The 14,388-nt window shown below is 43.2% G+C and overlaps 1 protein-coding gene across 2 annotated transcripts in view; it reads left to right on the plus strand.

Annotated features, from left to right (window-relative positions):
* Positions 1 to 796: 796 nt before the first annotated feature.
* LOC144268099 (prosaposin-like) overlaps positions 797 to 14,388 on the plus strand; it is a 46,309-nt gene continuing 32,717 nt past the window's right edge. For both annotated transcript variants that reach the window (XM_077822692.1, XM_077822693.1), the window contains exon 1: positions 797 to 935. In XM_077822692.1, coding sequence (XP_077678818.1) covers positions 875 to 935 — 61 coding nt within the window. In that variant the 5' untranslated portion in view covers positions 797 to 874. The remainder of the gene's footprint in view (positions 936 to 14,388) is intronic.

Consider the following 14,388-nt stretch of genomic DNA (forward strand, 5'->3'; position numbering starts at 1 on the left):
CGGCTGGCAGGAGTCCACTGTGTCACGTGGGCCAGTCAGCTCTTCCATACTGAGCAGGAGAAGCCTGTAGATTAGCAGGCTCAACCATTATTGCCAACACAGGTCCCCTCTCTGGGCTAGTGCACATTGTGTCACAGGACCCCAAAGCAACATTAAGGTGGTGCAATGCCATTGCTGTGGAGTGGGGGAGTCTGCTGGAGATACAAGGCAATATCCATCTACAAGCTTGACTTGCATTTCAAATGACTTCCCTCTCTGTTCTCCACCCTTGCTGTCTCTTACCTGGATGTGTCCTGGTCAGAGGGATGCTCTTAGTCTCAAACATTTGAACTGGGTTTTCATAGGTGGTGGGGGAGGGGAAATGTCTTTAGTCATCTGGGAAGTAGCAAGTTGGCTGCCTCTAAGCATAACATTTCACCACCAAGAATCTGCTTGCTCTATACCCAACAACAAAAATAGTATGGAAAGTGACATATCAATATGAGGGGAGGCTTGTGTGCTGCTGTGTTCAGTATGAAATAGCCAGTTGGTTTTAGCCACCACTCCTCCACACCCCCTTGCAGGAACCAAGACAGGAGTAGGACCGTCTCCTTCCACCTGCTGTGGAACAGGCCATTGTGCTGAGCAGCATCAGGTTGTTCTTCGGGTCTCCTGGGGACGTGCTCAGTGCTTGCTCCTTCCTCAGCATAATTTTGGTAATTATTACAATGATGTACAGGGCATTGGGTGTGGCGATGATCTTGTGGGTGTCAGCTCACTCCTCGCTGCCTGTCTCAGAGTTGCTCAGTGTTGGAGAGGCACAGCAGAGGGTAAAGCCCTGGAGAAGAGTTAGCTCTGATTCCAGCCACTGAAGGATTCTTAACCAAGAAACAGCATGGACCACATGTGGAAGGGCTGGGTGCTGCTAATCGCTCTCTACTTGGCTTCCTACCAAGGTAAGGTCAGGCTGGTTTTTCCTCTCCTTAAAAGAGAGCACCAAAACAACCTCCCCTCTTTTTGTATCTGCTGTTGTCAGCTCTTAGAAAAAGAGTGTTTTTCTCTCCCCCCCTCTCCCCCCCGCCAATAATGTGCTGAGATATTGAGGATGTGCAGTATTCTATAGCTTTTATTTGTGGGTTAACCCTTGCCCAGCTAGGAAGTGAGCACAGCACATTTGCCCTGCATTCTAGGGGAAGGATGTACTTGATTTGTTCCCATGCAGCAGAGCAGGGACAATTGCATCTGAGTTCATAGCAGACTTTCCCAGCCGTCTAGAGAGATGCTCGATTTGTACCTCATTCCTGCAGAGGTGGTGTGTACATAGTGTTTAGATGTCACTTCTGATAGATTCTGTGAGTGGGTAGAACACCATTCAGAGCTGCCTGTGCCTTGATCCATGAACGGTCTGCTCCCTAGTTTTTATTTAAAAAAACAAACTATGCTGAATGATCAGCTCTGAAGCTTTTCTGATCAGGTTCTGAATACTTGCATATAAGCTAATGCTGGTCATGGCGCCAAACTTCAGCGGGTCTTTGGGTGAGTTCTTGTTAGGGTTACTATCTCATGTAGCATCTCCAGAACTTCACTAGCTATAAAGAAATCTCACAACTGCAGCTTTGGATATTTGCTAGTCAAGTCATGCACTGAAAATTAAAGCTGTGATTACCAGTAAATAGATTTGGACTATGAGAACCCCAAGTCCAGCATACCCCTTGTAATACTAGAAAACTGATTGTGAGATGTTCAGATCAGATAAGTGTGATCCCTGTTGCAGCATTAGGGAGAGGCAAAGAAACACCAAATTCCCCAAGGGAAAATTGCATGCAGTTCCAAAGCTGGCAATCGGTTTTACTCTGTGTAGGTAGAAATACTTGTTTAAAATGGAGATGAAAATCCTTTCCCAGCCCACCTCCAACTACCTTGTTTCTGCCTGTCAGTTTGCCTGGTATCTGGGGTGTGCTGTTTGGGCGTGGTGATCTGCCAAAACACTGACCTTTAGAGCAGGACAAGTGCCAAGAGCACCTCCCCCTGGTTTGAGGAACCAGGACTAAAAATATCCAAAGCAGAGTGAGAAGCAGCTCGCTGGGAAATTCAGGAAAGTTTGTCAGCAGCTAGCGTGTCAGCACCTGCAAAGCCAACAGCCAGAGCTAGAGTGCTTTTCAACCTCCTGTGCTAGTCTGGCCAGTGAGGTGATGCAAGGCGGCAGGATGTGTAACGCACAACTATGCAGGATATGCCGAATCAGGAAGTGAGTTAAGCTAAACCAAATGAAGGCCATTCTAATTCTGAATGAGAGGATCTACACAGGTGTTTAATTCAGTTTAACTAATCCACTTTAAAATCACTCATTTTAGTTAGTTTTTGATTTTTTTGGTTGTCCATGTGTAGACGAGTTCCATAAGTTCACACAGGAAGATATTGCACAATAGCTATTGCACTTTGAATTTACACCCTATCTTACTCAAGAATTGTGTGTGTGGACAAGACTTAGTTGGCACCTTTACAAACTCATAGGTAGACTAAGTTATCTGCATGTGCAGCTCTTTCTGAGTGCCGACATAAAGAAGACTGGGGAGCTAGGCACTTGGTGCAGTGCAAATGCCAGACATGGAATTAAGGAAAGGGGGAGGTGTTTGATTCCCCTGGAACTCCTTGTGGATTTATCTGTGCTCTTGAGATCCCACCTTCGTATACTGGGTGAATGCCAGACTATGAGATAGTGGTAGGTCAAACAAGGTATTGGGTATACCTTATGTTTGGGATCTGGTGTCTCTGTTAAATCCTAAGCATCAGGTCCGTAACCCAAAGAAATCTGAGCTCACAGGTTTATTCGGTACTGTAGGGATTTGCACTTATCTGCCATTTAAGGTAAGATAGATAAAACCTTGAGTTCTCTGTAGTTTGAGGTCTGATAGCCTGATCAGCTGCGCCCTCCCACCTAGCTCTTGTAGCAGGGAGTCAGGCTTATTCCTGTTAAGTGGGAGAACCTAAACCTCCCATCTTTGCCCCCAACATCACCCCCATATGGGGCTATTTTGGGATCATTTTTACAACATGTAGTTGGGATGATGGGAAGCATGGCTCAAGGTGCACGGATTGATTTGGGATGGGTGTCTGTGGAGGGAGTTTATACAGAGCTATCTGTGGGGTGTGATCTGATTATCCATATGCATAGATTCTAAGGCCAGAGGGAACCACTGTGATCATCTAGTCTGACCTCCTGTGTGACACAGCCCATAGGACTCTTCCCCCCCATTGGCTGGGGGAGAGGGACAGAGATACCATCACTAGTTGCTGGGCAGAGTCAGCCACGGAGACAGCATCACTTTTTTCCACAATGAATATAAACAAGTCAAAATACCGAACACAACTATCTGATGCCCACCTTGCTGCAATCCTGAAGGTTTCAACTGCTCAGTCACTGAGGCAAAACATCAACAAACTGACAGAACCGAAGCATTGCCAGGTGCCGGGCAAACACTGAAAACTCTCTGGCAGGTGAAAAATGTGTATAAAGTTGTATGACAGTTTTATTTCTTAGACTTTATAAACATTTTCTTTTCTGAACACCATCTTCAGTGACATTATTGGCCCACTGGGAGGATTTGAGGACTGGTACTGGCCCTAACATAAACTGAGTTTGAGACCCCCGGTTTAGACTGTAAGCCACCCCTGGAACATCTCTTGGAAAAGCTAAATAGATTGAGCTCCTTGAGTCTATAAGGCTGAAGGTTCGTTTTGAGATTAGCTGAAGATTCCGAACTGCATAAACCACACCACCACTTACACGAGATTGCATCATACATGCCCACGATTTTGCAAGCTGAACAGACGCGTCCTTGCCTCAGGAACCTAGTATTATTTAGTCAAATACAACACCAAACACAAGATCAAAAGAGCAGCGTTAAGAGCAGTGTTGAGACCTCACTAATCAAAACTGCTCTCAAAGCACAATTGTATGGGTTGATGTAACTGCAGTGTTGTTCCAGGCACCCATGGTGCGTGGCGGAAGCGTAGACTCAGGTCAGGTCTGCACTACAGACTTCTGCCAGCATAGGTATGTGGGTCAGGGGTACGAAGAGGTATGATCCCCAACCGTCATAGCTGTGCGGGCAGACGTCCCTAGTGTAGATGCAGGTATACTAGCAAAACTGCACCTTTCCCAATGTAGCTTACTCTGCTCGTGAGCTGAGGTTTTGCTAGACCAGTACAAAGCATAGCTTTGCTGGCCTTGCCATGCCCACACTAGGAACGCTTTGCTGGTATGGACTACTGGCATTCCTACCCTGGTAAAGCAGTCCTGGTGCGGACACAGCCTTAGTCATGTCTGAATGCGGCTCTGAGCACCTGTCTTATTCAGGGAGCTGAATTTTGCCCTCACTGCTTTGACTGAAGAAAAAAGCTTTGGCTTTTGTCATCCCTCTGAAATGCTTTATTTCGGATCCCTTAGTTTGAGGGTGGTTGTGGATTGTATTAGTCACCTTCTCAAATCTTTCATAGCAAATACCTTTTTTTTTTTGGAAGGGCCAGATCCTTGGCTGATGTAAATTGACACAGCTCCATTGATTTACTGACAACAAAATGCAGACTCACTGCTAGGACTGATGCAGGATTGTAAAACTACTTTGGCTACCAAATGCTAAGGGCTTGTCTAAGTGACTCTAGAAAGCTACACTGCTTTAACTATTAATGTGGATGCAATTTATGCCTGCAGCAGGAGTGGCCGGAAGCTCCCTAAAAGTGGGGGTGTCAATGGTGCCTGAATTGTGGCCCTGCCCTTGTTGTGCTGCCTCTTTCCCCCCTCCTTCCCTCCCAGCCCAAGACCCCACCCTCCACTTGCTCCTCTCCGCCCCCTCCCTCCTGTCACTCATCTTTATGGCCTGTAAAAAGTTAGGGCCATGCTGCCCTTCGCCCCTCCCCACCCTCCTGATCCCATTCCGGTGCCCCTGGCCAGCATAAAGGTTCTAATACTGGTATAGCTGGTCCCATGTGAGAATAAGCTACACTAGTATGTCGTCTTCATACTGATCTAACTGCGTCCACACTAGGACTTGTACCAATATAACTATTTTTGGTTTTAAAAAAATTTTACTGGTGTGATTTTTTTTTTTTTATTACAGGGTAAGTCTTTCAAGTGCAGACCAGGCCTAAGTGTCATAGGTGTGGTGGAAGGGGAGGAAAAAAGTACTGATGAACCCACAGACTGGCGGGAGGACGATGTGTTTAGGGGGGGGAGGGGGACAATACAAATTCCTGGTGGCAGAGCATGTTCTCCCCAATAACGTTGCTGATGGATCATGTAGCCTGACAAACTGGGCTGTGCTCTGTTGTTGGTGTAAGACCAATTTGTCCATGTTGGCTAATACTGAGGAAGCAGGGTGTTGCTTAAGGCATCCCACTCAAATGCACAGTAATATCAGAGTAGGGGTATGCTCAATTTATTTGAAGTAGGGTAGGGAGGCTTGGTTTGCTCACCAATCACATGATTAAATCTGTAATAGCACACACCCAGTTGCTATTAACTACAGTTTCCACTGGATAAAATAAATTACCAGGTTGTTCATGGTGTTTGTCTCCATTGAAGAGACAGTGGTTAAGGCTACAGTGATTGCCTATCTCCAACAGGCAAGGAGGTGCCATGGGCCTGACTTTCAGAATTACTGAGTACCTACGACTCCACTGGACGTGAATGGCAGCTATGAATAGCTGGCAAATCTGAAAGTCAGTGCCCAGAAATCTGGGAATGACTAAGGAGGTTGGCTGTCTTCCTAAATCCTCCTTGGCATGTAGTGTTAAATACCAGGGGGATATGTTGTGAGGACAGTTAAACAAAGGAACAAACTGCCAGTGGAGACTAGAATCTCCACTATTAGAGGAAAGTTAGGCTTATGCTAGGCACCATGTATTAGGCCTGGTTAGGATAGGAACAGTGTATTAGATCTCCCCACAGTACATGGGGAGGAATACAATGATATGCTTGAAGTTTCTTCCAACCCAAACGATTCTGAGTGGGGGCAAGGGGAAGGAATGACTTCAAATTTTCTTCAGAGGAGTTTGGACAAATGGCCTAGTTAGTACTTGCTACTTCCTCATTTTGACTACAGACCATTGGCTTTATAACAAATCTATAGACAAGGCTTGGAAAATCCATTCACGAGTGGGAACTTTCCCTGGTGAGTGCAGGCCCTGAACTGAGGAATTGAAATTTCATTTAAAAAAAAAAAAGGCTTCTCGGCTTTATGGCTGCAAAGAGAACCTTCCCAATGGGAACTTCAGCATTATTTGTACTGGGGCCGCTAGGCAGCAGGGCCTCCTTGTGCTAGGTGCTATGCACCTAAATAATGGAAAAAATGGTTCCTGACCACAAGAGCCGTATCTCTTGTTTGTGTGTAATAAAGTTACATGGAGAGACAACAGGTGGATATGATAAAACAGGGAGCACACAGGAACAGGGAGAGGGTTATGAGTAGCGTTCTAAGCAGTGGACTCAGCACGCTTAGCTGCGTAACTGAGGCTATACTCTCTTCCGGTGCTAGACCTAGTCATAGGCAAGGGAGTCCCAACAAATAGAGGCGAGGGATAGAGCACTGGAGATTCCCCTCTGATAGCAGAAGGGGTAGAGTAGCAGAGACCTGTGAACTGCCAGGGGGCTCTAGGTAAGGAAGTAAGAGTAAAGGGTGTGCGAGAGAGAGATCAGTCCTTCCTTCCTGGCAGCTTGGAAGAGAAGGGAAATCAAATGTGTCACTCCCCAACAAGAGGGTGATGTGCTAGATGTTAGCTCTTTAGCAGGTGTCAGGATCATTACCCAGGCAGGAGGGTGGATTAATTAAATCAAAGCAATTTAAATCAGCAAGCAGGAAACATTGATTAAAATCAGCAGTTGTAATGGTGTTTTGAATTCATACATTCTCCTTATTTTCCTAAAGAAAGGTTGTTGATTCTTATTGTTGATTTGCAACTAAATATAATCTTTACACTAAATGTGGTGCTGCTTTTTAACCATGAGGATACACCATAGCTATATGCATTTACTTAAGCAATTATATAGTTTAACCTAATTTTTTGTTTTCTTATGTGAGAAAATGGTGAATGAGATTTCTTTTTTACTTGCAATTTCTGTCAAGCTCTATTTGGGTAGAAATTTAAATTGCTAAAATGCACAAAACCAGCGTTTTAATTTTTTATTAAAACTATCTTAAATGTGCTGGATACATAAGAAAAAAGTTTATCAAATAGTTCCCCAAAACCGGTTCAGCATTTAAAATGAACATTTACTAGACAAAAGGAATATTATCTGTAGTTAGTGAATTGAACTGATTATTTCTGGTCACTGTCCTTCAAGATTTTAGAACGAGCAGATCTCATCCTCCTTACCTAGTTTTTATTCCTAGACTGGAAGAGGAAAACAAGCTTTGCAGCTTTTTCAGCTCCCAGTTGGGGTCTTATCATTGAACCAAGTAGTCACTGAACTACTTAAAAAACTCAAACGAAGGAAGTATTCTCTCTGCACCTACAGAAGAGGCTACTGCTGTCCAAAGCTTGGTTAGCACTTCAACAAACTCTGATTCCAGGAGCTTAGCCAGTGACTTCCGCCAGTTCAGTGGTCTGACTAGCTTTAAAACTTGATGCCAAACGTTCTTCTCAGTATTAGTTTTTGCGTTTAAGTGATTTTAATGGATTGTAGTAAGTTTAGGCTTTAACACAGGTTGTCATTTTGAATTTAATTTTAAATATTTTTATTTTTTAAAAGTTTGTTTAATTTAAATAAAACCCATTTAAATAAAACATCCAATTTTGTTTTTTTAAATCATAGATTTTTATCCACCCTGCCTGGCAGGAATCCCAGCACCCTCATCCTTCCAGCAGCTGGAAGTGGGTTGAGGGGCAGGTTTCTCATCAAGGAAATGGCCCTGAATTTCTATGGCCTCGCCATAGGCTAGTATGTGATAGCTTGTTGCCAGGACAAGGCTTTGAAACTAGAACAAAAGCATCCATTTTAGAATGAGACTTGTATAGCTTCCCTACGTGTAAGAGGCAATACGTCCTTCCCTGTAATGTAGCAACACGGACAATTGCTTTATTGAGAGAGTGGGTGTACAGCATGAAATTCAAAGCCAAGGCTTCAAAAAAGGTATGACACCTACAAAACTGAGGGGTAACCCTGCTGAGGCCAAGGTAAAAGATGAGGAAAAGGCCCCATTAGTAATGCTGTGGTGAGAATCCCATCTCCACTATCTTCTCCATCTGCTGGAAGGTGAGGATACTGGCATTCCAGCAATGGTGCTGTCCTTATCCCCAGATCAGATTCAATCTTTCATATCCATCTCTGGCTACTAGATATCTGATCGAAGTAAGACTTCACCCTGCCTACTGTAAGGGACAAGGGGCTTTTAGTTCAGCAGCTACTCAGATCAACCTTGCTTTAGAGTCCATATGAGGTTGTATTTTTTGTGTGGATTCTGTATTGCAAGGCCATATACTTTAAAAATCAGCCTGATCACATGTTACCACTGTTGAGCATGTTGAAATTTCATTGCACCTTCACCACTCCCACCCATAATCAGTAAGAGTTTGCATGATTCGGGGCAACCAAGATCAAGGCAGAAGAGTTCTAATACATGAAATGCATATATTAAAGGTTTGCAAAATCAATCAAAATGATACATATTTGAATAGGGGTATATGGGGAGGGGGGGCTGGGGTACAGCATGGACCTCAATTTTCATTTGATAGTGACCACTATTTTTAATGTGAAATAATTCAACAAATCATAAGTATATGTATTCAACAAAGATATAATTTTGAACAAAATGCTTCATTCTGGAATCATTATAAATGATTACTAGTGTTTTTTTTTCCCATTCAAACTCAGTTGAGTGTCTTACTATATGAGTAGTACAGGTTACTGCTTGTCATTGCTGTTTTCATCTGCAAAGGCTACAGCTGATTTTTGTCACGTCATTGCAACACAACACACCTTAGCATGCACACAATATGGTACATGGCAGTTTGGCACTCTTACATTCACAGCTCACAGATTTACAAGGTGCATTGCAAGAGCACTTGATTAACTTCCAAATATCTGGAGGAGCAAGTATGACATTGTCTGGTAAAGTTTTTGGAAAGGGAGACTTGGAACTGTCATTGTATATCCATTCATACTGCAGTTGATCGACTGGGGGTGTGTCTGGATCCAAAGCACTTTTTCCACACATGCATCTGAAGATGTGCTCATTTTACATCTGCTAGAAGTGCTTCAGCTGGTGGTGGTAAGAACTGACCTTTGGTGTTGATGTGGCCCCTTTGCCATTTTTTGCTGGCTATGATTTCTGCTGTGCTTCTGACTTGGTGGAACAATTTTTAGTTGTTCGTCAATGCAGCCATGAATTTGGTTGCCTTTTCAGTGACATCAGGCATTGCTGCGTTGATGTCACCTGGCAGAGAGAGGCAGTTTCCAGCTAACAGAATCTTCAACACTGTGTCTTTGCGGAGGCCAAAATAGGCTACTGTATCCCAGCCTGAGAGTCCAGGGGCAGCTAACGGTCCTGGTACATGGTTCCTGTGCTGCTCTGCAGCAGCATGATGTCTATTACAATTCTCTCTCTCTCACTGAGGGTTCTATAATCGCTAAAGATGTTAAGCCGTGTTCAAGGTAATGGTGCAAGAGTAAGACGAATGTCAGTGCTGTCTGATAATACTGATACTCCGACTGGTTTCTATTTTGCAACCATCACCATTTACTGTACAAGGATGTTGGCTTGCTCATGCGAGGTGGCCATATCTTTTGATCACCACATCTCTAAGGTTTATTTCAGCTGGGGTGTTGTCTGTGTGTGGTCAGTGCATTAGTGTCTGTTGATAGGGAAACTTCCAGCCTTGAATGAGTGCTGGACAAATGACATCAATCGACTTTCTTTTCAGTAACTGTCAAGACAATTTTATACAGAGGCAGCTGTGTACATATCTTCAACTGATGCACTCTGCTTGCCATTGTAGCTCTGCTAGATATTGTGGCAGTCTTTGTGCTAAAGTCTTTGTACCTGTCTGACAAGGAATACATCACGTGCTGCTAACTTGTGTTCCGTGTAGACTCTGAAATTGGTCACAAAGTCCTTGATATCATTTGTTGGCTAGCGTACTACCCAAAGAACTGTGGAACCATCAATGACTGGGCAGATGACTTTCTGTGAAGTATCTCGAGTTGATACCTCTGTCTGTAGCTGTTGCCTTGGCAATCCGCATGTCACCAGAGTCAGTGAACACTGTGGCTGGTACAAGAGCCAACGTGTGGCAAAATATTTTTGATGTCAACTTATCAGACTACCAGTATTCTTGATGTCAACCAAAATATTCTTGATGTCAAGAGGCAGTGCTGTAGGAAGATGAAGTCAGAAATGACAGAACGCCATTGCTTGTTTGGTGGAATGGGACTCTTCTTGTCCCTGTCTTTTGAGGTGTCTCTCTACTTTTAAGGGAGATGTCAGTAGACCCGTTTTCTGTGACCTCGTATTGTGAGAGTGCTCTCTTTCTGCATCAAGTCATGCTTGGAGTTGCTCACATATACCATCACCAAAGTCCTTACATTTGATGATTGTCTTTCTTCTCACCGTACCGGTGTCAGTCATGTTTTGTGGATCAGGCTGGCAGTTGAAAATCCATTTGGAAAACCACTCTTCTATGTTTCGGAAAAAAAATCAATCACAAGATTTGAAAGCGCATCTCAGTACACACTAGATCATATTTTTGTAAAAATATATCACAAACAGATTCAACATGCCCGTATTATGCTAATCAAATTCTTGTCAAAGATAAACCAAACACACATACCAAGTGAGGCGTAAACAAGCTGCAAACTGCAAGCAGGTAGTGATAGCTGGCATGGAAAGTAAGCAATGAGAAGCATAAAAAGAAAATAAAAGGTAAAAACACTGTTGTCCATGTATGTGGTTTATAATCTGTTACTGTCTATAATTGTCCAATATTTGAAAATTAATTCTCATGAGTGAATATGTAAGAATTTGTCATAAGCATGCTCTGAGAGTATAAGAAAAATATACCGTGTGTCTTGGTTTGGGAGAGGTGGGAGGGGAAGATGAGAGGGGGTACTAGCAGGGTATACTGCTAATACAAACCTAACATATATACTTCCTAGCTAGGTATGTTCCCTAACAAAATATTAGCATAAAGCTTTCATTAAAATATAATTGAAATGCAATGAAATTGCTTTCACTGTCACTTCACTTAAAAATCTGAATGGGGTTGGTAATTGGCACATATTTCAAAATGTTCAGCAGTAACAAGGTGTCGTCGGGCAGTTTCTCTGAATTTATGGTCTTGACATTAAGAATCTACAAAGAAAATTCTGTGAACGCTAAAACAAGATATTGTTGAAAACTTGCATTTGGCCATTGGACTATTTCTCTCTCTGTTCTCATTGCCTCCCCCACCCTGAGGTTTCAGTTACTCCCCAGCCTCCATATTTTGGATCCTGCTCCACAGCGAAGTTTCCACAGTGTGTCTGCTATGTAGCTCAGAGCCTTCCCCTGGGCACTAGATTGACAAGGATCATGTCCGTATCCGTCGTGAGCCATCTTTCAGCCTCTTGCAGAATATTAACGAGAGCTGGTCAAACTTTTTTTTGCACAGGATTTTCGTAGAAACCTGCCTTTTCCAATACAACTCTTTGTGGGGAAAATTGCCAAGACTAGTGAAATGTGTTTTGGGAATTCTTCTATCATTTTTACTGCATTCATGCTCAATTTTTTGTTTACCAACAGCTGCATTTTCTCACAAAAATTGAGTTTCCAAGTAAAAGAGAAATTTTAAACAAATCAATCTCGGAAAATTTCATGGAAAATGGGTCCATTCCATAGCCTGTGAAATTGGAGCTTGTTGTTTCTAAAACTTTCGCGGAAAGGTTGTTCTGTATTTTGACTAGCTCTAACATTAACCTGTGTCTTTAACAAATGGAATAGAAGTAACCGCCCCTTCCTGCAGACACTTCCTACTAAGTTTACTCAGGGTTGCCCCCATGAGTAAGGCATTTCCAGGTCTAGGACCTCTGACAGGTAGGAAGCATAACAATCAGAGCAGCGTTTGAAGCATGAAGCCCTAAACCATTAGAAGCCATAGAACATACATAGTATGGGTGAAATAATAGCCCCTTTAAAGTCCATTGGAGTTTAATCACTGACCTCAGTGGAATCAGAATACCACCCTACAGTTCTTAAAAATGACTCACTCCCACAAAGGCAGACATGGATGCTCCATAGAAGTGTAACAAAAGCATGATCTAAGGCCAGATTCTGGCTGCTACTTTGCTAATGCAAAGATGGCTGGAAAAGTGCCCTAGCAGGGCAGGTTGAGGATTCCCCTGGTGTGCGGGAATCCCAGCTGCTATAAAGCCACCCCTCAGCTTCCTCCTGACCCCAACCGAAAGCAAAGGGGATGTGTCTGGAGAGTGCAGTGCTCTGGTGATACTCAGCTGGCTTAAGGGCCTGTAGAGTTGCTCTAAGTAACTCGGAGGCCAAACTGGCCCTGGTGACCAAGAGAGCACAAAGGTGGCTTAAACTGGCCTTTGCTCAACCCTCTTCCCCCAACTGTGGCTCTGACACGGCTAAGGGTCTGGCCCTCCATTTGTAAAAGTAACAGACCATTGGTACTAATACAGAGCTTGATGTATTATCTGTTGTGGAACTGTCAAATGGCACAGGTACTTCCAAACAAAATACAAGATGAGAGCCAGAGGCTAGGGGTCTATGACCAGAGTGAGTGGGTGAGGTTCTGTGGCCTGTGATGTGCAGGAAGTCAGACTAGATGATCATGGTGGTCCATTCTGGCCTTAAAGTCTGAGCCTATGACCATAGGACTAGACCTGGATTACTGTCTCCATCCCAGCTAGAAACCTTGGCTGTTCTAGGCAAAATGAGCCCCACTAAGAATACACAATGAGTAGGTGACTGAGTGCATTTTGAAAACATGGACTGCTTAGGTAACCCAGGGCAGACTTGTGATTAGGCTTTAAGGAGGACAACTTGATCATGGGACAGATTGCAGCACCCGGCTTGTAGGACTGGCTGGGCTGAAAACAAATGGACAACAATGATTAGCTGCTTTGCCCTTCGCTTGTATAACTCATGGAGAAAGAGATGAATAAGGGTGTCAACCTTGCAGATGAATTTTTGTAACCAGACTGAACAGTGGTATAGTTCACTGATCAGTCTGAGACCTCAATTAAAAAATAAATGGTGTCTTTCCCCTCTTCTCCCTCCTGCTGTTTACTTTTTCTTTTCGTCCAGGTGTTCTAAAATAGTTAACCTTTTTACTGTTACTGCCGATTTTCCACCCCAGCACTGGGACCCTGGCAGAAGGCTCAGTTGATTAGTCTTAAATACACCACTCTTAGGAAAAGTGTGTGGGAGGTTTTCTGTGGGAAACCTGAATTACTAATTCCAGCCTGGAGCCTTAATCCTACCATTGATGCTTCAGTATGAGCTATGGTGCAATTCATTTTGATTTAAAATCTACCAGAGGTTAGAGAATAAAAGTAGTGAAGAAACAATTTACAACATGGGTGCTAAAGTTAGGTGCTTACAGGCCTGGTAAATGGCTTGGTTTTTCAAAGGTGCTCACTGACTACAAATCTGACTGACTTCTATAGGGCTTGTGGGTGTTCAGCACCTCTTAAAGATCAAGTCACAAATGTAGATTCCTAAATCTGGATTCAGGGCACCTCACTTTTGGCATCCAAAGCCTGAACATTTTGGCTAGAATTTGTAGCTTGTGGTTTATTGTTAATATTATCAAACTATTTTAATTGTATTTACAGTAGTATCTTGAGGCTTCATCCCAGAACCCAGGTCTCATTGTGCTAGGCACTGTTAAAACTAATCCAAAGCCAATTTCCACAATGCAGCATTTTGAACATAAACACTGGGAAGTTTTTAAATTGCTATTGGGAGCTTTTTCTCCCTCCTGCTCCACTCTTGACTTTTTTTTTCTGTTTTTGGATTTGTCTTCTGATTTGTTTTTGAGAAGCTAAATAATACATTAAGAGCAGAAGAGAGCTATTTCTAAGGAAACTTTTATATCTTCTGTGTGTGTAAAAAATTATAGGCGGCATGAATATTTGAACTGTCCAGAGAGATTGAGGTGTTCTACTGGTTTTTGAATGTTATAATTCCTGATGTCAGATGTGTGCATTTAGTCTTTTATATAGAGACTGTCTGGTTTGGCCAATGTACATGGCAGAGGGGCATCGCTGGCACATAATGGCATACATCACATTGGTAGATGTGTACACGATAACAGACCGAAAAGTGGCAATTCTTCAACAAAAAACTTCAAAAACAGACTCCAACGTGAAACTGCAGAACTGAAATTAATTTGCAAACCGGACACCATCAAATT

This window comes from Eretmochelys imbricata, chromosome 7, assembly GCF_965152235.1.
Source record: "Eretmochelys imbricata isolate rEreImb1 chromosome 7, rEreImb1.hap1, whole genome shotgun sequence".
Taxonomy (NCBI): Eukaryota; Metazoa; Chordata; order Testudines; family Cheloniidae; genus Eretmochelys; species Eretmochelys imbricata.